At 36.7% G+C, this 24,066-nt stretch overlaps 4 protein-coding genes across 5 annotated transcripts; 1 reads left to right on the forward strand and 3 right to left on the reverse strand.

Moving 5' to 3' along the window:
- Positions 1–1,012: 1,012 nt before the first annotated feature.
- LOC147559569 (uncharacterized) lies at positions 1,013–4,096 on the reverse strand. The gene is made up of 6 exons (XM_086661467.1): positions 3,820–4,096; positions 3,014–3,310; positions 2,719–2,904; positions 2,517–2,623; positions 2,058–2,371; positions 1,013–1,963 (listed from the first exon to the last, which is right to left on the reverse strand). Exons 1-6 carry the CDS (start codon positions 4,066–4,068, stop codon positions 1,167–1,169), a joined length of 1,950 nt encoding a protein of 649 aa, XP_086517593.1. The 5' UTR covers positions 4,069–4,096; the 3' UTR covers positions 1,013–1,166.
- A 5,043-nt stretch (positions 4,097–9,139) lies between these two features.
- Positions 9,140–11,651, forward strand: LOC147559570 (DNA-binding enhancer protein-like protein). The gene is made up of 4 exons (XM_086661471.1): positions 9,140–9,402; positions 9,687–9,742; positions 11,162–11,228; positions 11,331–11,651. Exons 1-4 carry the CDS (start codon positions 9,268–9,270, stop codon positions 11,409–11,411), a joined length of 339 nt encoding a protein of 112 aa, XP_086517597.1. The 5' UTR covers positions 9,140–9,267; the 3' UTR covers positions 11,412–11,651.
- Positions 11,652–11,870: 219 nt separating this feature from the next.
- LOC147559571 (uncharacterized) lies at positions 11,871–18,681 on the reverse strand. Of its 2 annotated transcripts, XM_086661470.1 has the most exons (15): positions 18,443–18,520; positions 16,815–17,531; positions 16,667–16,719; positions 15,958–16,369; positions 15,264–15,855; positions 15,029–15,069; positions 14,861–14,929; positions 14,538–14,638; positions 14,289–14,367; positions 13,430–13,528; positions 13,278–13,346; positions 13,066–13,115; positions 12,883–12,964; positions 12,661–12,755; positions 11,871–12,489 (listed from the first exon to the last, which is right to left on the reverse strand). In XM_086661470.1, the coding sequence occupies exons 3-15, from the start codon at positions 16,714–16,716 to the stop codon at positions 12,357–12,359; spliced, it is 1,872 nt and encodes a 623-aa protein (XP_086517596.1). In that variant the 5' UTR covers positions 16,717–16,719; positions 16,815–17,531; positions 18,443–18,520; the 3' UTR covers positions 11,871–12,356. The 2 variants fall into 2 exon arrangements, with proteins under 2 accessions (XP_086517596.1, XP_086517595.1); XM_086661469.1 differs by having other exon boundaries at positions 16,667–17,531; positions 18,443–18,681.
- Positions 18,682–18,852: 171 nt separating this feature from the next.
- LOC147559572 (phytochrome B-like) lies at positions 18,853–23,752 on the reverse strand. The gene is made up of 4 exons (XM_086661468.1): positions 21,221–23,752; positions 19,930–20,737; positions 19,498–19,791; positions 18,853–19,406 (listed from the first exon to the last, which is right to left on the reverse strand). Exons 1-4 carry the CDS (start codon positions 23,313–23,315, stop codon positions 19,184–19,186), a joined length of 3,420 nt encoding a protein of 1,139 aa, XP_086517594.1. The 5' UTR covers positions 23,316–23,752; the 3' UTR covers positions 18,853–19,183.
- Between the last annotated feature and the right edge of the window lie 314 nt (positions 23,753–24,066).

Raw genomic sequence — 24,066 nt, forward strand, 5'->3', positions numbered from 1 at the left:
TCGATGGTGAAGATGTAGATGAATTCTCATCGAAGTATTCTATCAAGGGTATCAATTCATTTGGGATGTCAATTTTAACGATTTTGTTGTGAATAAAAAGATTCACACACCAATTTCAATCGGATTATTAAGACAACAGTGACTCAATTTCGAAAAGAATACAGAAGAAGAAATTATCTATATTTAGTACTATTATATTGGAGGTTCTTCTATGGTGGTGGCGGCTTTTCGGAGATGACGGTGGCTTTTCCGGTTATGACGGCAGTTTTTCGGCAATGGTGGCAGTTTTCCGGCGACAATAGCGGTTTTCCGGAGAATGTGACGGGGATGTTTGATTAGTATTTTCTTTATTTGTATTATCAGTTGTTTTGTTGACCTTGAGGGTCTTTTCATTTCTGATCTTTAGGATCCTTTCATCTTTTTTCTATCTTTCTTCGTCAGAGTCTAGTCCAATTTCTTTCTTATTCACGAGACACTTTGCATTTAAAGGTATGCAACTCGCATGAAGTTGGAAGAGAGAAATAACAATTTCATCTATGTAAACTATGTGATTTTATCACTTATGAAGGGAAATCGATTCCCGTGGCTTCAAAAAAAAAAAGACCAAGAGTCTCAATAGTTTAATCTAATGTGCTCTGATATCATTTGTAAAACCAAACAGTTCATTCGATATGAAAATTGGATATTATTGTGTAATCTAATGTGTTTAATATAATCAAAATGTCATTTTTTTATGGGTTATTTCCCAAATGGCCCCCAATTTTATGACCAGCTTCCTGTCTGGCCCCCTACTTTAGCAAAAATACCCATATGGTCTCCTTTTTCAGTTACCGCTAACTAGTCATCATTTCTCTCTCTTCCATCTCATTACCTCTCTCTGCCACCTCACGTTATCGCCACCTCATCGTCTTCTCCGGCTAAGTCGTCGGGCGGCCAATTTTCCGGCCGGCGACCTTCAAACCCCCATTTTTTTTTTCTCTTCTCTCTCTCTTTAAAAAAAATTTTCAAAAAATTTTCTCTCTTAATAACAACATAACTGAACTCTCTTAATCTGTTCAAACTAAGCAAAATCAAACTCTTGATTTTGAAAACACAAAGTACTTCAACACAATTATTGTGTTCATTTTACTCCCAACTAAACCTACAAAAACATCATCAATACAATATTATCTAAAACCATTACAAATTTTATGATAAAGAGAAGTACCAATGTTTTTTTCACCATTATCTGATGTTGCTTCAAATCCTAAAGATGAAAACGGCCCGATCTCCGTGGGCAAATCCTTATTGATACGATCACGAGTACCCGGAACATCACCGAAACAACTGTAAATATCATCGTATGTACTACTTGGATTTAACGAACTGATCGAAGTTCCACAGTTTGAAGAGTCTTTATTTGTCGAATACGACTTGTATTCAAATATGTCATTTGAAGACCATGGTCTCGTCGAAAATCCTTCATTATTATAATCTGTACAAGCCATTGGGACTGGTTTATTTAACACCTGCTGGTTAAGAATGGCATCATTTTGACACCAACCATTTGAATCAAGATCATAAAATTGATTGGGAAAAGGAAGTAAAGTATGAGCTCCAACTTCATTTATAGGAGGAATCATGGGTAGGTTTTGAACTTGATTTACTTCTCCTACTGATCTGTAAGTCATTTCCTGTTTTGTTCTCGTTTCGTCTAGGAAAGAATCATGAACTTGAGCTTGGTTGGTATGAGAAACCAAGGGTAGGTCTTGAACTTGATTTTTTTCATCCATTGGTGTATATATCATTTCCTGGTTTGTCATCGATTCGTTCAGGAAAGACTCATCATGATGAGGTTGATCTTGGTTGATATCAGAAATCATTTCCTGGTTCATTCTCACCTCATTTGTAGGGAAAGTTTGTTGTTGTTGTTGTTGTTGAATGCGATAGTTGATATTATCTTCCATAAGTAGACCATTCATAACTGCATGAAATATCATTAGATCAATACTTAAATGAGATTAATATTTGAAGATTCGAATGGAAATAGAAAAGAAACAACTTGTTTGTGTTCATACCTGGCATTTGTACATAAGTTTGGTTTATAGGAGCAAGTGGTGACCTAGTTATTTGATTGAATCTTTGATATTCATAAGGACAAACAGTAGGCCGTTGGATGCCTGGGTAAGCAAACCGCAACATTAGCTGTTCAGGTTGATTTCCATTAAAAACTGGGTAATAATCTTGATACCCATAGAGATTAGACTGAAACAAGGGCGAATTCCAAGTAGGAAAAGGTTTTTGACTCAACGTGAACAATCGTTTATCGGATTCTAGAAGAGTTCGGTAGTGATTTTCGAAGGTTCCTTCGGGAAAAACAACTTGATGTCTCCTGCATAAGAACCATTCGATCATTAATAACATCACGTAAACGATATCAAAAGATTAAGCTTTATAGGGTTGGATTCGTTGGAAGTGTGTGTGTGTGTGAGAGAGAGAGGGCTAGATTACGATTTTACAAGTAATGTTCTTGTCACCTGTATAATTGTGCTTGGCCTTCCGTAAAATCTCCGACTTCTTGCCATATAGTGTGCTTTCGAGGTTGTGGAATCGACTCTTTGTAGAAAGTTGGAGCTTTACTTAACTGAAAGTTAACAAAATGTTCCACTCTTGCGTTAGTATATTCGAAAACTACAATAGTTGGATAAAGAAAAAACGTAAGAGCGAATCACGTCTGACCTCTATCTCTAGGATCGCAGGTTCGTTCTTTGGAAAGGTTGCTCTAATCGCTGAAATATCCGCCCATTTTATTTCGAGCTTACTCTTTAGTCGTCTATCTAGTGGTCCATCTAACACTTCCCATATGATTATACACTTTTTATAGTAACACTTAGCAACCAAGTCTCCGACATGTTTTGATTCTTCCTACCAAAACTCAAAATTCAAAATTCAATTCCCATAACAAGTACTTCACTGTTTTATCTCTTGTTAATCAAGAATTTAGCATTGGATATAGAGAAAAAATTAGTAATACCTTCCAATTGCCAATTGTAAAAGATATCGCCCAAACATTCCAAGCTTTCGGTTTCTCGGACGACTTTTCAGTGGGAAGATTGTTGGCCCTAATAGCATTCGGTTTCTTGCACAACTTTTCAGTGGGAAAATTGTTGGCCCTAATAGCTTTCGCTTTTTCGTAGTTAGTTGTTTTCTGATTTAGAAGACTAGTTTTGTTCTTTTGAGATAAACTTCTTTGAACAGTGTCCAAAAGAGATTGAGTTATTGTCAATTTCAAACCTAAAGGTTTTAATTCCTCCCAAGGAATGCTTTCATCCTTCAAAAACAAAAACCCAAAAAAAAATCATCATACTAGAGAGTGTGTGTGTGAGAGAGAGAGAGAGAGAGAGTTTACCTTGTAGATTCCATTGAAACAAACTAAAAAAAAAAAAAAAAAGATATTGTTGATAAATTATTTTTATTATCAATGGATTTAAACCCATGCATGCAAAAAGTATACTCAACCCAGTGGAGGGAGACTCATTCAGTTCAAGTGGGAGTCCGAGGAGGTAACATTTTTTAGTTAACAGTAAAAATTAGAGTCGTTGTCTTTCAAAACCATTAGACCACCCAAAAAGAAAGAGAGAGATAACCTTGTAGAATCCATTAAAAAAATATATATACTCTATAACTTCAATGGTTCAACTAAAAATCAAACCAAATTCAAAAAAGATTTTCAAAACAAACCACCCAAAGATAGAGAAGTTCTAATAATATAGTATAACACAAGGAAAAAAAAACAATAAAAGATTATTAAAAGATAAACTTGAATCCATCAGTACTTACCACCTGATCTTGTTGATGATTAAAAGGTTTGGTTAATGATCTACTTAATCCACCAGCATGATAATGATGATGATCAGTTTCGAGTAATTCTTGATTATCAAAGTTAATAAGATCATCATGAATATCTTGATCTCCTAATACTTGATTATCATCAAAGTTAGGATAATCATGAATATTTTGATCTCCTAATAGTACTTGATTATTATCAAAGTTAAGATAATTAAAATACTTCTCATTCTCACCCATCATATATATCCTCTTTCAACAAGAACAACTTGATCAAGATAACAAAAAATACATATTTATAGTAATCTTATGATAGACTAAACCGATTAACAAAACAATTTTAAATAAATAAAACTATTTTTCCCTCTCTCCCTTTCTCTCTCTAGTTTGTTAATACAGAATCTAAGCAGCAAGATTCTCTCATTCCTTATATTTCTCGGTAAAAATGTCTGACAACCAATCATAGAAAAGAGTCAATGGTTTAAGACGTGTAATCTTGTTATGCCCCTAGTATTTAGGTATAATTTAGGGATGAGGACATTGTTCAGAATATATAGCCATATAACCTAACATATTTTACATTCTACAAAAAAAAAAAAAAAGAAAAAAAAGAAAAAGAAAAATAAGAGACCCTCCTCATTTTATTATGGCTTAACTAGACCACGTCTTTCAACAAAAAAAAATAGACCACGTGACTAATGTACCTGAATAAAATTTAGCTATTTGTGGGTTAATGAGGCTTTAGGTGACATATCTACATACACCAATGCTTCTTGGTCCCGCAAAAAATTGACGTGAACGGTCTGCCATGACCAATTGACCAAATTTGTACAAGATGTTAGTCGTTGTCGCCCACGATTCTTTTACCATATTCAGATTTGTATATCCGCTTATTACTTCCTTCGAGTCCGGCCATAAACCAACTTTCAAGGGAGCTTATAGATCTACAGAGTAAAAACAATTTACGATGAAGTTCCTTGGTGTAGGAAGAAATGTTGATCCTCAACTTCCTTTTGAATATAAATTTATCTTTTTTTTGGTGTGCCTGACCATTAGAACTAGAAAATAAAAAACATAGATACATGGTACTTCTCAAGTCTCAACAATTTTGTGTTTGAGTGGTTACTAAGTTGATTTCCTCCTTATAAGTCATGGGTTTGACCTGTTAACAACTTTTGGCTGGAATAATCACCAAATTAGGTTTCACTTTCTAGGTTTGGAATTTGAGACATAAAAACGTATTATGTCTTCTAGGGGTGTACATTTAGTATGCAAACCGACCAATCCGATCCAAACAGATTTTGGCGGTTTGGGAACCGATCCAATTGTTATTCGGCTTGGTTTGGATACTAAAATGTCAAACCCGAATGGTTTGGTTCGGTTCATGGATATGTTTGACAGATAACCGAACCAAACCATTTATTATTATCTTCTATATATTATATATGTAAGAATATATGATTGATGGTGGAGATTCAATTTTTATCGTTTTGTTATCTTCTTCGAATGTTGATAAATTACTTCGAATTAATTACATACATGTAGATTTAATGGTTTGTGAGATAATACTAATTTATTGCACGTTTTAAGTATAATTGTGGTAGGTTTTAAAGTTGAAAAATTCGATTGTTTGTTTTTGATAAAATTTTAACTTTTGGCAAACAATGAATCGATTGGTTCGGATTGAGATTTGCAATAACTGAACCCTTTGGATCAGACTAAGTATACGCTCAAAAAGTCGGTTATCCAACCGACGTTCACCCCTCCCTAATCTCTTCCGAAACAGAAAATATTTATCTCCCACCAACATTCCTTACTTTGACTAATCTTCACTCTCTCATGACCGCCGCCCCTTTTTCTCCCGCAAAAATGATAAAGCAGTCGAAGGTTCAAACAGCGTAGAACCTTCACTACTCCATTAGGGGCAGTCTGGTTTCCTTTCTCCCTCTCTAGAAAAACTCGAGTTCTTCTAGAGATTTAATCGAAGAAAGAAAAAACCTAATTTGGAAAAACGAATAACTCGACAGAAAGGAAGGAGGAATGACATGGGTTTGGTAAACGTATATTGAGAGAGTAAAATTTGTAGTGTTGATTTTATCTACGATCCAAAATATATCATACCGAGGAACCAAAATGAGAACAGACGAAAATGACGGGTTAAAATGATAGAATCCAAGGTTCATGCCACCTAGGCAAAATTGCTGACATGGCGCTGCCACGTTAGCAATCTGCCCAGGGTCTGTTTGAACCCTCGGCTACTCCTTCATTTTTTTTTACAATTGATTAGCTAATGTAAGTGGATGAGGGTTTTCATTGCCATTGCCCATTAGTCCTTTTCTATTTTTATTTTGATAAATCCCATTAGACTCTCATTTGGATATGACATCATAAAAGCAGATAAGATTCCCTCATACTTTTAGAAACCTCACGTGGACATTTAAAATATAAAAAGTGAGGTGGCAAAAGAAATACATGTCACCAATAAAAGAAGATATCATATACTAATGAAGATGTGTATAAAATTTATAGTCACCCACTAAGCCCGCCTACAATTCTATTCTTTCAATTTCACTTGCTATCGTCACTCCAAAATCTTAGAAATTCATGCTTTTTTGTGATGATGACAACAAAGAAAAAGAATACCTAAAGTCCCTTTTATAGATACACTGCATAAGCCTTGACAAATGATGGCTTCTTACGTAAAATGACCTTTGGAAACGACTTCTAACCGTCACTAAAGGTTTTTCTTAAACAAAGATTTACTAAGTCTGCTTCAAATTATGGTAGTCGAGTCCGATCGCTATCATTTTGTAAAAGTATGGTATTAGAGCCTTTAGAGGTTAAAACTTAAAAGCCAAAATGTGTATATGGTTCTTGAGTTCAAACTCGCTCGTGTTCTTATAGCAATTTAATATCGTCATAAGACCAACATTCTTTTCACCGTTGATAGTGTTTTAGGGCATGGAAGGTAATTAATTTAGGTTCTATTTGGTGCAAGTGGAAATTCTTGTAAACATTCATGTTCTCATTTATGATCCAGTAGAGTTGATTTGTTAAGTCAATTTATAGTCAACAACACATTAATTTGACAAAATAAATAAGCTCTAGTTATTGTGCCCTTAATTGTATGTTTGTAGTTAACAAGAAGTACGGACTTATACTTCAATCAAGCATTTTTTACATTATGTGTGGAGAGAAAATATAGAACTACCTAAATTTAGCTATAAAATGTCAAAAGAATTATTTTACTCCAATAAATTGTGAGTGGTCTAAGAGGTTGAGGACCTTAAGGTGATGTCTTTTCTTAACCCCATCAAAATCTTTCTAAATTCTCCATGAAAATCTCACTAGAATGGCTCACTAAAGGTGCTTTAGTAAGGAACTAATCCTTTCTCCTCTCAAAGGCACTTTACACATGATCTTAAATCTTCTTAAGATCTCCATCTTGCATTTGAATCCTCAATCAAGCTTTTCTTATCTCACTTTCACAAAGAAAATTAGGGTTTCTATCTAATCTTTGATTTAGTTAATCAACATGCACTAAATATAGGTTGGATTTGATTTTATAAGCCTTTAAGCCACGCTTAGAAAGAGTGTAAATGTGTAATTGATGTCTTAAGTTCTTCATATCTTATATCTATGCCATAAAGGGTTAATTTGAGTCACACAAAATCTTTGTGGGGTCATAAATAACTCTAAACATTTCAATATTGTTTAGAATATCACTGGATCTTAATTTTAAAAAATGGGGTTGTTTTTGTTTTTAATGGATGGTACAAGGTACCAACTACTTTAACCTAAAATTTAGTGACTAAGGTTTAGAAAAAGAAATGAATCCAAAGAAGAATATCTTGAAAAGTTAATGGTGAAGATCCATTATATGCATTTGTTGTTATTTTCTTTGTCTCCATATGTATGTTGGTAATTACCAATATTCTAAGGCATCATTGAATGTATCAATTAAACATGACATTGCTATGCAATGCAATCATGAAAAATAGTACAGGTAGTTAATCGGTCCACATGTGTATAAGTGGCCGTCTACATAGTACAGCTAGTTGATCGGTCCACGTAGGATAAATCTAAATTTTGATCGTGTTACTAATCAACATAAAACATAACTCTGCATAAACATCACACTATCCACTGAAAATTGATAAATACAATTACATTTAGAGAAGTATCTCATTTGGTCAAGAAAATAGGAATAACAATTTTGATATATAGTACTCCAGCAATGGGTAGTTTAAAAAGCTAAATAATTGAAACTACCAAAATAGACTTTAGTGTTTTGCACTCATGTTAAATCAAGTTGATGGGAATTTCCTCAACCAAAAAAAAAGTTGATGGGAATTTTGATGTTTTAAAAGTTTCCACCACAAAATTTTGATGAGGAAGATTATGGGCCAATGATGAGCAGGCCAAAGATGATAATTGGCACGCTTTTGCTTTTTATCTCTGAGAGCTCTCCATTGTACATGCTTTCTTACCTAAAATTATGGTTCACTTTGTTTTCTTTCTAATTCCTCTTTTATCTTCCCTACTCCATAATCTTCGCGCTTAGTACACGGGTAAGAGTTTTTTAGATAGAGCCCAAGCCCGCCCACTATCAATAAGCGGGTCGGGCGGGCACTACCCGTGTCGGGCTGAACGTTCTCTCGTCGGACTCGGCGTTCCGGGCCGGGTTTCGGGCCCTCAGGCAGAATTTCCACCCTTACCATGGTGTTCCGATTTTTTAGGGTTGTTTCTCGTGTGGCCCCCTAATTTATGACTGATTTCACCTGACCCCCAACTTTTGAGAAAAATACCTAGATAACCCTCTTTTTAAAGTTTCTATCCATTGACGGTTGGTTGACCGAATTACTTTATCAATTCTTGAAAAGGCTATCAGAAGCAGGAATTTTTTTTAGAACCAACCAAACTATTCGAAATGTATTTTTGTTTTCTTTTTGGAAATGGACTACAAGAGTTATCATTACAATTTACAAGACATTAATACATTATGAAGAGATAATGCAAATATATAACGAGATTTATGAATAGAATAAGTCTATAACTGTCTCAATTGAGCCTTAAAGGTCATATACATCTACCCTAAAGGCCATATACATCTGCACTGAAGATCAACCTAAGGGATCTGAAGTCCAACAATCTACATATACTTTATTTAAACCCAAGTTCAAATGTTCAATAAATCATGGATTTACACTTCCATGCGATTCTATGTTTTAAGGGTTAATATGGGCGCCTTTAAATACTCTTACTAAGTTGGGCAAGAAACGTATATATAAATCTCGAAGCCCATAACCTTGCCAATAAAATCGGGAATGAATACTATTCCGGTTTGGTTCAAAATCAGAACCGGATTGAATAAGCTTAACCTAACCTACAGGCTCAGCGAGTTCCCAGTACTTGTACAACCTAGAGAGAAGAAGAAGAAGAATGGCAATGGAGGCAACAGATGAAGGGGTTGATGTCTTGGTTGACTCAAAAGACTTGCAACAACAAAGCAAAGCCCTTGACAAACTCACTGATCATGTCGAAGATCGTCAGCTCGATTCATCCAGAGTCCAAGAGGTACCCTCTCTCTCTCTCTCTAGGTTCTGGTCTGGGTTGTTTGATTTCTGCTTACCCTTTTGATATTTTGGCTGTTTTCACCCTTACCCATATTGTTATTTTGGGTTTTAGCTTCATCTACTATTCCCTCTTTCTGAACTAAACTAGTTCTATCTCTTTTTTTAAGTGATTCTTTATATATGGTTCATTACTTCATTAAATTGTTTTTTTTTTCAATATGGGTAGTTTAAAGATTCTAGCTTTACCAAACTTTGATTGGTTGATTTGGTTCTAATGGTTTTCAGGCAATGGCATCAATTGCTGCATCATCAGAAGCTGATCTTAATGCACTAAGAATGAGGTTTGAATACTTAAACCAAGTAGATAAGTGACCTATAGAAGAGCTATGAGCTATCTGCTTGTTTGTCTTCGGAGGTTGCTGTGTTCTTACTTATCCATATGCACCATACAATGGCATGGAAATCATGTTCCAAAGTTGCCTTTCTCTGTCCATTTTGAAATAAGTCCAGAATATTGGTTGGTAGGCGCCGTACACATTTAGGACTCTTGAGAAAGTAGACCCACACCTTATTTTTCGTAGAGTGAATGAAAAGGTGAGAAACTGTCTCTAAGTTGCCTTTGCCTAAGATGCACTGGTTTACAAAGTTGAAGCCTCTCTTGTTAAGGAGGTCAGTGGTTGGGAATCTATCGAGTGCTACTGTGCACAGCATGAAATTTGTTCAGGAGTATTCTTGTTCCAAGTGAGTTTAAAGTTGAAGTTAGTGACTTGTTTATCCTCGACCAAAGCACTATAGCAAGACTTAACCGAGAACAGCAATTGAGTTGCTTGCTTTTGTTACAAGTTATAATCAAAGGAGTAGACAACACATTTTCTTCCATGCAGTTGATAGAAGCCGTATTTGATCTTCCAACCCTTGTTCAAACTTATGGTTTGCATTTTCTGATTTTCGTTTTGCGAAAACCAAATTCTTAATAGAATTCAGATTACATCAGATACTTAAAAATGGTTGTAGATTCTTATATCCCGAAGTTGACAAGATTACGTCAGGTATATATATATATATATATATATATATATATATATATATATATGTAAATTTGTCCTAGTAATTCCTACAAGTCCTTGACTACTCTCTTAGTTGCTAGTCCGACTAGCATCCAATTCTGGCTTCTACAGCTTAGGTTGGTCCGTTGTCTATATTTTGTGTTTTGCGTATTACTTGCTGAATAAGTTAAGTTGCAGCTAGCAATTGACGCAACATTATTGAGATTAGAGTTACTCATTGTCATTAGGAGAATGGTACCTTTTTTTTGTTGAAAGAAATGGGTACCTTTTGATTGTTGTATTTATTATATAAACTTAAAGTCGGCTTCTTTTTGGGAAGGTAATGTTGCTTGTAAGTTATAACAACATTCAAACGTTTGAAAATTAATAATTTTGTGTGGGGTATGGTTACTCGTGCTGCATACTCCGATACATGTCAACACATGCAGTCATTTCAGTGGACATATCGTGTGATTTTATATAAATCTTGGAAGTACTTGCACACAATTGTTTTGAGACCATGGAGTAGGTCATTGTTTTGTAGATAATGTAAATATAATTGATCTAAACGAAATACTGTAAGTAAAAGGTGAACGGCCTGACTAAGACAAGAAAACATGTATGTATTGCAGAGCTTCTTAGTAATGAAAAACTTTTATTGTTTTGGATATGTGATCGAAGTCATTGAATCAAAATTTCGATTTTTTGCTACAGAGAGAAAGAATTGGCTGCTGTAAAGATCAATGCGGGTGATGTGGACATTATCGCAAACGAGCTAGAGGTTAGATGCCACATTTTTCCCACTTTGTCCAACAAAATCACCCTCTCTGCTTCTCTGGCAAGATAATTACTAATATTTACATATACTTTGGTAACCGAACAGTTGGACAAGAAAGTTGCAGAAAGAACACTACGAGAACACAAAGGCGATGCTGTTGCTGCCATCCGCCACTTGCTTCACTAATGGTCTCGGGAGCATCCCATGGATAGCAATTTCTCAAGGTCATTACATCTTTTATATGCTATAACAAAACAGACTGGCAGGACTGGCAGTAAATGAGATTTTGATTCTCTTACTATACATACAGTATATGTTTAATGTAATGAGAAGCTGTGTGAGTAAGATTTATGTCAGTATTTGATTAAATTGGGAACTTAGTTTTTCTTTTCGATTTTGAGATGCAAGCTTTCTTTTCTTGTTGAAGATGGTGCAAGCTTTCTTGTTCTACAAAAGTTATTCCTTGCAGTTTCATCTAGTACTAAGAAACATGCCAAAATTAGCAATCAAGTGATCTAATGTGTTAGTTTTTTTTGGTGAGCTGAAGTTTCCAAGTTCGATTGGAAGGCCTTTCTCCACCGGCTTTTTCCGATAATAAGAAAGAAATTTGCCAGAATTGATCCAGCAACACATTTCACAACAGCATTTGACGAACATTTCTCAGATTTTTCACACCTTCCAAATCTTTTTCTCTCAAGTAATTTTGCACTTGGCATTGAGATTTACAACCACAAAAACTACAGACTATGAATGGTTAGAGAATGAGTACAATGGCAATGAATCTATATAACAAAACAAAATGACACGTGATTTATGTTATCTTGGAGGTCTAACGAAATTAATCAGCTCACACATTTCACAACGGCATTTGACGATTTCCAACTTTTACACCTCACGTTGCACCAGAGCTACGGTCTCAAACTGGACCAACAATCCATATCGACATCAAAGTTGAAAGATCACACACGAAGACTTTTCGGTGAAGCTGATGCTTCTTATCATCTTACTGATGAAACAGACGTGAAAGGCACACTCTACTTCTCACCATATGACTTCGATCCATGGGTTTTGGCAAGACTGTCTTGAGAGAGGGTCACAAGCTTGTATCTTTATGTCAGATGCTTCTGGTGCTCAAGTCTCTGGTATCATGTTACTGCTATCTCCGTTAGCTGTCCGGGTTGCGCGGAATTGAGCTGTATACTGTCTTTGGAGATCTTTAAGTCTCTCCAGAATCTCCTGGAATGTCGGCCTATGCTGTGGCTCGCTGTTATTATTTTCAGACAAACCATAACATAAGTGTACTAGTTTAACAAGGATAACACTTCAAAGAAATAGTAGTTTTTAATGAAAATCGAATCCCAAAAATGCTAGCCTACTTGTTACTGATTTCTAAGTCTACTGATTTCTAAGTCTATTGATTTAAGAGGATAACCACCTGTGCCAGCAACTTTCCATTAAAGACACCCACTGCGGGTCCAAGTTGTTTGGGATATCTAGCCGCTGATTCATGAAACCCACAGCTCCAATTACCTAAGAATTCACCAAATCTCGTTATACTTGTGTAGTCGTGTATATATATATATACATACATATATGAGTTCGTCAATGTATTCTTGTATCGAGATAACTAAGTTGATATTGAGAGAAATGAAAATACCTGCATGGAGTTGAGATTCTCCCACGGTATCTTCTCAGTCACAAGCTCCCACAGTATTACACCGTAGCTATATACGTCCGACCTAATATTTTCATTACATTTTAAGTTCCTTAAATTCAGAGGTTCTGCGGCTTAACAAAACAAATTGAATTCCAAGAAAGAGCATAATCATGTTAAACATACTTCTCATCTGATGGTTCATTTCGGAGAACCTCTGGGGCCATCCATTGAGGCTACAAAACAGAATGAAGTCATTTTGTTATCAAATAACTAAGGCATTAAACCGCTTCTAAACAGAATAATTCTGTCCTACAGAATAAATTACTCTAAACAGGACTAAGTAGACGTAATCAAGTAAGAGAGTGCAATTTGAGGCTACGCAGGGCTATGTGTACCGTTCCTTTCCCTGTCCTTGTTGTTAGGTATGATTCACGTTTGAGACGTGAGAGGCCGAAATCCCCAACCTGATAACAAAAGATGAACAGAATGAATTTATCTTGTTCAAGACAGAAAAAAGAGAAAAACGTTACAGCCCGTAATGGCTTACCTTAACATTCCAGTTCTTATCAACTAGAAGATTTGATGATTTCAGATCACGATGGATGATAGGTGGGTTGCAATGATGAAGATAAGTCATGCCCCGTGCCTGTACGAGCACGAAACACGTAAACAACACATAACCATGGTAGAACTAAATCTCGTAACATTTCGATCGGAATTACCAAAATAATTCAGTTTGCATGGTCCTCAAAAGAAAATTCAATGGATGGATCATAACAAGTTAATCTTTAAGAAATTCCCAATGAAAAGGTCTTAAGCTTCCCAAAAAAGGTAAGCAGATGTGGTGCCTAATCTCTCATGCCATCCTCTGGGTAATTTGGAAGGATTGTAACAGGTTTCTATAAGAACTTGGCGAGCGATGCGGAGTTTACTATCTTGCATGTTTAAGCCAATTTATATCATTGGAGTAGGCAGATGCAATGGGCCTTGAGCCTTTCCTTTTCAGATTTTCCGGTTTCATGGGATCCTTTGATTCACACAATGTATTTTTTTTTTGTAGTTTTTTTTTGGCCCTTTGGGTATCTCGCCCTTAGGGATCTCTCTTTTTCGTTGTATAGTCTGTTTTTTATCCAATTCAGTTAAATAAATAAATTCAACAGGCATTGTCATTTATTGATCATTTCGGTCAGAAACTTTTGTTCATTTCAAGAAGATTAGTTAATTTCCACCTAAACTGTAAATAAACCCTATGAAATATAACCTATAATATTTCCTACGACAACCTCATGCACTCTACAAGCGCGTCAACAAAGTGCAATTAATTTTCATTTCTACACACCATAATTATTTTTGTTGTTTTATTAAAGTAATACTTCCAATACACAAATTTAGTTGTAAATACTTACGATATCCAAAGCCATATGAATACGCCGCCTCCAATCTAGTTTAGATCCGCTCCTTTGAAGCAATCGAAACAAACTTCCACTGTTCGTCAATTATGAAGCAGATATAGGTCAATATCAACAGAAGGACTAAAAATCGGCTCATGACAAAGCATGTAGAGAAGGATAGATGCTCTTACAGAAATGTATTAGGTAAAGTTAGTTTTATTTTTAATTAGATTTTGAATTTTTTATAAGAAGCAGAAAACGAACCGTGGAAGAAACTCTGTTACAATGCAAAGGCGTTCAGGCGAAGTTACAGCCCCCATAAATAGTATGATATTTGGATGGCGGAGTCTCTTCATAAGTGATACCTATATCGATCAAGCGAACTTTAACTTCAAATAGAATCCATTTTGTATATTCAAAAATATATACTAAGATCTTTCAATAAAATGCACAAGCATTTTGCTGATGTAAGTATGTAACTGTAGTTCTAAATAAACGTACTATGCTGATGTAAGTATGTAACTGTAGTTCTAAATAAACGTACTAATCTGAGAACAAGAAAGGCTAAATTATCAGAGAAGTATCACCTCTTGCCTAAACGAAAGTATCACATCTTCTGAGTACTCTTGCTTAGAGAACACTTTGACTGCCACATCCTGAAAAGAATAAGAAACCACTTATACGAGTGAAACCACGAATTCTTGCAGCATGAAGTTAGTATATAACATGAAGGCTGAAGCGAAAAGAAAACATACCGAACCATACCACAGAGCATGATATACTGTGCCACAAGAACCTGCATGAAATAAATAAGAGCTTAGAATCCTACACAGGAACAAAGCGGGGGGGATGTGTCTTTAATCAACAACTATCACGAAAAACCCAAGACCTGTCATGTTCATTATCAATATTCTCCCACCTCGTCTATTGTGTTCATTACCAAGTTAAAGAGATGACAAATTGGAGAATAAAGAAAGAAAAGTTGGGTACCTTGCCCGATCTGCTCTCCAATTGATAAGTCTTCCCACAAAATTTCATAATCTAAGCAGTCAGAGTCGACATCAAGTTTATGAATAGCAGTACTACTTGTGCTTCCACTGCTACTTACACTACTTGTGCTATTAAAGTTAAAGGAGGACCAGGAGCCTGAAGCCTCATTCATGCCCGACCTATAGTAACCCTCCCCTGGCTGGTTTTCTGATTTTCCCCCGAACTCGGAACTCCTAGGATGCCCCGTCTCATTTTCTTGTGAATGATTCAACCACGGCCAGACAGAACGTGTAGTACCTGCCTCGAGTCCATTTCCTTCATTACCTTTCCATGGCCATGATATTCCTTTCTTACCCATCCACGCTTCCGCCTTTGAAGTTATCGCTTTTTGAATTCCGATCTTCCCTATACCTTCCTCACCATAATGTGGCAAGCCTTTTTCAGATGATCTTTCCTCGGTAACAGACTTGGGAGTACTAGCTCCACTTGAATTTCCATGATCAGAGTAATGGCTCTCTCCACTACCACCTTCACGTTCCATACTGTCATCGGTTCGGATTTTTGCTCGAACTTTGTTGGTAACCTTAGTTGCCTGTTAAGTTATTAAGAATCAATCGATGTTATAGTAAAAGAAAGCTAAGAAACTAATTTCTTCTTATTGATGTAGATTGAACCTTAATAAATGGAAACTCACTAGATTTGATATTTTAGAGGCAATTGCAACTTGCAGAGGTTGTTGGGGAAGACCATGTTTACGCGGGGAACTTCTTTTCTGATTACAAAAGCTTGAAATTTCTTCCCAGGATTTCGTTCCAGATAATGGACCTGGAAATTCTTGAAAAGTTCTCGAGTCACTTGAAACACAAATAATCCCAACCAAACTTCCATCATCATCATAGAATGGGGTTTTTGTCGAAATGGCTACAAAGCGCTCCCCGGATTTGTTCTTGACTGGTAACTGTCCTTTCCAGCTTTCACCCATGGTTACTCTTTGTATTATATAATCTGTTGCTTCAAATTCATGGGCATCTGTAAGTAGCTCTGTTGCATTTTGACCTAGAGCTTCTGATGCAGAATACCCATATAAATTTTCAGCCATGGGGTTCCTGTAAAATCAAGAATTCCCGAACGGAAATCCATCAACCTTACACATTAACAAGAACTATGAAGATAGAACAAAACATGATTGAATTTGATGCTGAAAAACTACTAAAGTTTTACTTTTCAAATTCAATAAACTGAATGATAATCTACTATAATTCTGGTTTATGAACTATAAACACAAATTATAACAAAAATGGAAGGAGAAGAAGACAAAGTTCATTGATTATAGCTGACAAGAAACAAAACCCACAATTAAATTAACCTAAAAAATGAAGAACAATCAGAATTGGACAACTCACCAGTAAATTATACGACCATTGAGATCAAATATATGAACTGATTGACCCATGGACTGCAAAATATTGAGATACTGCTTATCAGTAAATTTGGGCAAAGCTGAATGACCTTCTTCTGATTTAGGGTTTAATTGGTCATCTGGATTCTTACTTTCTCTCTGCAAAGGTGATGAATGACTAAAAGAAGCAGAACCCTTTCTCCATGTTGATGCTACTTCAAACCCACTACTACTACCTTTTCTCATCGGAGATTGAGAAGAAGCTAATCTTGATCTCCTAGGTGATACAGAGTGTGAACGTTGTGCCGATTTGTGCTCAGTGGCACCAACAAGTTTCAGTTTTGACATCTCTTGTTTGAGATGAGCATGACCAGCTTCTAGCTCTTGGATCTTCTTTAATAGTTCTTCTGCTGGTGGAGTATCCATTAAAAATTCAATTTGAACAAAACCCAGACTCAGAAATGTCAAGAAGAGAATAGAAGATGTAGAAAGGTAAGAGATTGCTCTTTCTCTCTCTAATGGGTAGATAGTTCTCTCTCTCTCTCTCTCCTCTCTCTCTCTTTATTTCATCTGGTTTTTCAAATCAGGTTTGCTTTTATTTCTAATCTTCATAACTTTAGGGCTTCATTTCTTGTGATTTGTTCAAAAGGGTTTTGTTTGTGAAACTGCTATGGAGTATAGAAGTTGGATGGAAGGAATGGATTGGTTACCCTTCCTCTCCACAACTTTTCTTTCTCTCTCTAACTTTCTCTCTCTACTTTCTCTCTCTCTTTCACCTATGGTTGGATCATCATCTCAATCTATCTTTGTCAACCAATTGTTGTTTTTTTTAGAGATTATAATATATAATTACTTATTAAAGATGATTTCTTGTTGAGTTAATTCCTATATGGCCCCCTACTTTGTGACCAGCTTCCTTTATAGCCCCATTTTTTTCGTAAATTCAAATATGGCCCCCTATTTTCAGACAAATGTCATCACTACCCCTCTGATTAATGTATTTTCAAAATAAAATAAAAAACAAAACCTAAATTCCACCTCACTTCCTTCTTCACCACTCATCTCTCTCCACGTCACCTCTCTTTCCAACTCACCTCTCTCTCTCTCTCTCCAACTCATCTCTCTCTCTAACTCACCTCTCTCTCTCTCTCCAAGTCACTCCTTCTTCTCCGACGAAGGTCGCCGGCCGGGAAATTTTCCGGCCGGCGACCTTAAAAAAAAAAATATATATATATATATATTTACCCTCATCTCTCTCTCTAGAAACTCCGGCGAAGGGGTTTCCCCTTCGCCGGAGAACTTGAACAGACATTGAAGGTCTGTTCACGAACAGACCTTCTCCGGCGAAGGGGTTTCCCCTTCGCCGGAGATTAGAGAGAGAGAGAAGAGGTAAAAAAAAAAAAAAAAAATTTAAGGGGTTTCCCCTTCGTCGGAGAAGAAGGAGTGACTTGGAGAGAGAGAGAGAGGTGAGTCAGAGAGAGATGAGTTGGAGAGAGAGAAAGAGGTGAGTTGGAGAGAGAGAAAGAGGTGAGTTGGAGAGAGAGAAAGAGGTGAGTTGGAGAGATAGGTGAGATGGAGAGAGAGAGATGATGTGGAGATATGTGTGGGGGAGTAGGAAGTGAGGTGGAATTCAAAGTTTTTTTTTTTATGTTGAAAATATATTAATAAGAAGGGTAATCAGGACATTTACCTCAAAAAAGGGGGTCATATTTGAATTTACAAAAAAAATGGGGCCATAAAAGAAGTTGGTCACAAAGTAGGGGGCCATATAGGAATTAACTCTTTCTTGTTTGGACTTCCACACAAAGAGAGAGAGAGAGAGAGAAGGGGAAAACCTAAAACTACACTCAAATGGTTGGATTTGGAAGACTTGGAGTGGAGGACTACTACTGGCTAAGATTTTCCCAAGTTTGTGCCCCCACAATGACTATTTTGACCCTAGGTCATATTTAGATGGAAATGGTAACTCAACTCATAGGAGTATTTTTTTTATGGTGTCCCATTATATTGGAATTGGACAAAAATGAACATCTATCTAACTATCTTATCTTATGCATGATTTTAGTAGGTGGTTGCATACTTTCTTGGTGAATTTTGGATGGTTGGTCTTAAATACTCCATTTTGTTGGCACTTGTCACCATAGGGGAGGCAGGAATTATTTTTGGTTAGGGCATTAAAATCAGTTGGAGTTTTTCTATTAGTAAGACATAAATTGTTTTCCTTTTTAAGTCACAAATTTTGACATCAGTACAATCACGGAACTACCAATAAATAATGTCACATAATCGTACAACTTATATTTGATTTACAAATGCTTATAGTTGGTCGTTAATCTTTAACCCATAGATTTACAACAAAAGAATTCCGCCGCAGTCTTCACTAAAATACAACCCTAAGATGGTAGACAGTATAATCATCCCTGCAAACTCTCAAAATCTTAGAAGTGGGTCAAGTGAGGTGAAACGGTTGGTTTTCGATTTGTTATTTTATTACAAGTATGGGAAAATTGGGAGCGAATAGTTAATGTGCAGGTCGTTTTGAGCCTCTTCGAGGAAAAGGAAGTTCAAGTATGATAAGAAAAAAACATCTCTCTGATCCCCTGATATATTGGACTTCACCATTCATCAACCTCAGAATCTTCCTCGACATGTTTAGACCTAAGCCTTCTTGAGTTTGCCCGTAATTGGGATTAAACATATCTCCGACAAGTTCCGGGGGAAGGCCTTCCCCAGGGCTTTCCATCCTACATTCAAAAAAAATGTATACTTCAGTATGTATACTTCTAAGTTTTGGTGAAATTTAGTTCTCATCAATTCAATGTAGGTAGGTGGTACCTGAACTCAAGATGCACAAGATCGACGCGGTCTAATGTTTTTTTCAAGTTTGGGTGGACTTGAATCTTTACCCAACCTTCCGGAGCTGGTGCATATTTTACCACATTCAATAAGAAATCAACCAAGATTTGTTGAATTCGGATTTGATCACCATAAACAGCTAGGGTCTTGATTTCGTCTGGAATATCTCGGATCAGTTGTATACCTCTTTCTCTCAGTAAGATCATTACTTGACTAACGACAACATTTATAAGGTTTCCGAGTAAAAATTCAGCCTCCTCAATTTCCAAGGATCTGTTGGCAGAAGAAGACGTTGATCAAATGTTTATCGATGTTCAAGTTAAGAGTAAAAGAGAGCTAAAAAGCTTTTAGTTTGTCATTGTAATCAATCAAAAAACAACTGAAGTGAAAATGGCTAAAGAGAGAACTTACCCATCCTCGATGCGCTCAAGATTATCATCCCTTATAATTTTCAACATCTGCTTTTCGCAAGCAGCACTAGTCTCGAGACACTGCTTCTGATCTTCGGTTAAATCTGTCGCCTCCAATAAACATGTAGTAAACTGTAACCCACGAAGAGGATTTCTTACCTCCTGACAAATATAGGCTAACTCTTTCATCTTAGCAAAGCATTTTTTATCTTGTTGCCTCTGGATTTCTAGAGCTTGCTGCAATTCGGGGCTAACAATCTGCAAAAAACAGAATGCCCCGATAATTTGACCTTCCATATTAACCCTTTTATTAGCCGTCAAAAGAGCTTGAACATATTTCTTATTCCGGTCGAAAAATGAAAATGGGAATTTGTCAGTGTCTTGGCCACCAATTGCGTTGTGAAGGACGATCATGAGTTTCGTGAGAGAATCAGTGCCTTTGAGTCGACAAGAACTTCCGAAAACATCTCCTACCAACATCTTCCCTAGAACTTCATCTCTCATCCATCCAGTAAGGTTTTCCATTGCCGTATTCCACTCCAAGCAACAAGTGTTCTCATCAGAAGCAAATATAGGTGGAATTAAAGGGTTGGGATTATGCAAAATAGCCTTGTAATCGCTTTGTATACTGATAAATTTGTCCATTACCACTTTGTGACTAGTAATATCTTGACCCACAAAAGAAACTCCTATGATATTGTTCAGGTAGTCTTTGCTACAACAAGCATTGACTACCAGAAATAACCCTTTGTTGAGTTCTTGAGGACCAAATGTTTTAAGCTTTATCTCTACATTCTTGTCTTCTTCACCTGCACAAATTTGAATTGATTGATGGGCTACTTGTAGATTCTAACGACATGACATATAAAGAATTATGGGTTATTTTGTGAATGGCTCACAGAAAAATACAAGGGTATGGGTATAGGTCTGGCTCATGAAGTCATGATACTGTGTTATCTTTTTTGTTTGGGTCACAGACTAACTTTGACAGTTAAGTGTTCATCAAGTTTGATCAACTAACGTTAGTGACCCAAACGCTAAAATTTTATGAAATTACAGATGCCCTTATACTAATAAACTGTTTATTGTTCACGCTTGATTATGAAAAGACACAAGATACAGTAACAATCTGACTACTTTTTTAATCCTAAGTGCTTTTGTTTAGACACGAGATAAAGTACGAAAATAGTTTATTAGGGTTAGGCTGTTCATTAGACCAGGCAGTCAACAACTATTTGAGGAGTAATCTGGAAGAACAGAAAGGAAACGAAAAGCAGTGTAGGATAACTTACCTCGTAAAGCGTGGGTTAGAAGCTTGTCAGCGACCTCCTGAGATTCCTTATAGACAAGGTCTTGAACTAACAATTTCCCAGTAGCTTGCTCAACAGGTAGTCCCGTCAACTCTGCAACTTTTGCATTCCACCCATTTATCCGACCTTCAGAATCTACAGCAAAAATTGGGGTTGTTGCGGTTTCTATTAGCCTAACCATCTCTTTCGCAACTGAGACAAGTTCGTTCATTCCTTGCATATCCAAATTCCCAGCTTCAGCATTGCCAACATACTTAGTTAAACCACCTTCGGAATCCTTAAAGGAGTCTCGAAGTATAAGCTGCAAAGAGTGGATCGCATCCATCTCTGCATTATCCCATGGTAAGCTCCGGCTCTTAACCACTTCCAGGAATGCCTGAAACGAAGAACGAGGTTGCATCCTTTGACCGTCATCCTTATCCTCTGGATGATGTTTCGCCCCTCCCCACTTGATCTCTTTTGCTGTATGAGATCGAAACCAGAATAGAAAATCTTTTGAGGTTATATAAGCCACTGCCATTCCACAAACTGCATTTCCTAACGAAGTTGCTCCATGGTACCCAGCATCACTCAAGCTATCAGTACTCAATCCTGTAGAATCCCCATGGTACGCCAATAACCAATTCACAATATCCTTTATTTGGGTTTCGGTGGGAGTGACACCAAGTGCATGATATTTCCCCGAGTAGTAAAGTGCAGCTCCATCACACTTCACAAGGTCCATAATGCTAGGGCTCTGAGTCATAATCGCGGTTGGGGAATCTCGAAGAAGCATATCACATAACAGAGTTTGGGTTCTAAGAACATGTTTTTCCTTTAATTGAGATGCTAATTGTAATTCTAAGTTCAATTGAAGACCAAAAGCTTGCATGAGGAACTCACAAGCATAACGGAGAGGAAACGGGATACATCGAGCAGAAGTGTGGTGGCACACAACAAGTCCCCATAACTTCATTGAGTTCTTCCGACCACTGACATGTCTGCCTCGTTCTTCATCATTTCCATTAATGATTACCGACATTGCTAACGAAGCAACTGTACCCATATTAGCCATATACTGGGCGTGACATCCATGTGGTGCCCTAAGTGTCGAACCAACTAAACATAAAGGTTGCATTAGTTCTTCATCTTGAATCAACTGAACCGGTGTAGCCCGACAATCGACAATCATCCTAACCCGGTTTTGCTTGAACAAGAATCGTGAAGCTTGGGGTATATCAGTCGAAGGATAGTGTAGTCCAATATAAGGTTCCAAATCAGGTCTCTTACTCTCAGCCACAACCTCACCATGATCATCCTCATGAAACTTATAAACCATAACTCTATCATACCCAGTAAGTTCCCTAACATGTTCAACTACAGTATCACACAAAATCTTAATATCTCCACCAGGAAGAGCTTGTAACTTCGAAATCGCTCTGACAGCAAGCTTCTGACTCTGAACTGCCCCAGCAATTGACAGAGCAGGATCTTGTGACCTAGCTGGTTCTAAATCAATTACAATTCCCACATCAATCCTATGCAAAATTGCATAAAAGGGTTTACCCAAATTCTTTGAGTGAATCCAAAGAGGGTTTAACAATGAAATTTCCCTTGCCCCAAAAGCTCTTTCAAGCAAAACTATACTTGATGGGGTAAAAAGTGTCCTTAGATCAGTACCCACCATGAGAGGTTCAGATTTTTCAAGACTGGGTACTGATTGAGGTAAGAGATCAAGCATATCTGATGCATTTTCACTATAAGCAATAACCCTAAAAGTAGTTTCTTCAGCAGCAATTGTACACCCAAAGGGTTGAATATGACCACCACGTTGAATTTTAGATAAATAAGCTGTGATTTGTTGTTCAGGAACTGATTGTGAAGTAGTTTTAACGGATTGTGAGTAATCAAAAGATTTACCAGATTCACCAGATTGTTCAAAAACTGCATGAAGACGAGCATCAATTGTATACTGAGCAATTGATTTGTTAATTGAAGAATCTGGTTGATGATGGGTATTTGTTCTTATGTTGTTTCCTCCTGTGGAATTCTGTTGGGTGGTGTTGTTTTTGCTGTTTCCTCTGCTTCCTGAAGCCATTAAAAAATGGGTTTTTTTTCAAAGATTTATTTCTAATTGGTGGGTAGAGAGAGTGAAAAAAATTGGGTGGTGGGTTAGATAGAGAGAGTGTGTGTGAGTTTGGGTCTGAATTGTGAGTAATAATTGGGTGAATTGGGGTTTTCTTCTTTTGATATTGGGTTTGGAAATTTAGTTCTGTTTTTTCCTTTTTCAGAGGGGAACAACTTTATGTGAAGTTTTGATGGGTTGGTTTGAGTTAAGTAGATATAGGACATTATTAGCATTTACCAGTGAAGTAGAGAGAGAGAGAGTGAGAGTAATGGAGGTGTTTCCTTTGCCATTTGTGAAGGATTTTGTTTGGTGAAAATGAAGAGAGAGAAAAGGAAAAGGTGGTGGTCCATTTAACTACTAGGTACTCTGGATGCTCTTACATACTGATCTTTATTGTTTTGTTTTTTGTTTTTAGATATTTCATGAAAGTTCTTTTTTTTGTTCAAAAGATATTTGGGAGATTTTAAAAGGCCTCTCCGTTTTTGTTAAAAGGCCTCTCCATGGTTTCGTTGACTTAGTAAAAAACCTTTGACTTAGCTTGGTTAAAGGGCCCCCCCTCTTTGAATGGGTGAAAAAAACCCCCTTTAAAGGTGTATTTCGCCCACATTTTCTCTCCTCCATCTCATTTTCTCTCTCTGCCACATCATTTGACCACGCCACATCATCATCTTCTCCGGCAGGGTCGCCGGCCGGCCAAACAAAAGGTCTGTTCGCAGACCTT

The sequence above is a fragment of the Eschscholzia californica genome, unplaced genomic scaffold (assembly GCF_041429995.1).
Source record: "Eschscholzia californica isolate CP2 unplaced genomic scaffold, dmEscCali1.0.p SCAF_2, whole genome shotgun sequence".
Taxonomy (NCBI): Eukaryota; Viridiplantae; Streptophyta; class Magnoliopsida; order Ranunculales; family Papaveraceae; genus Eschscholzia; species Eschscholzia californica.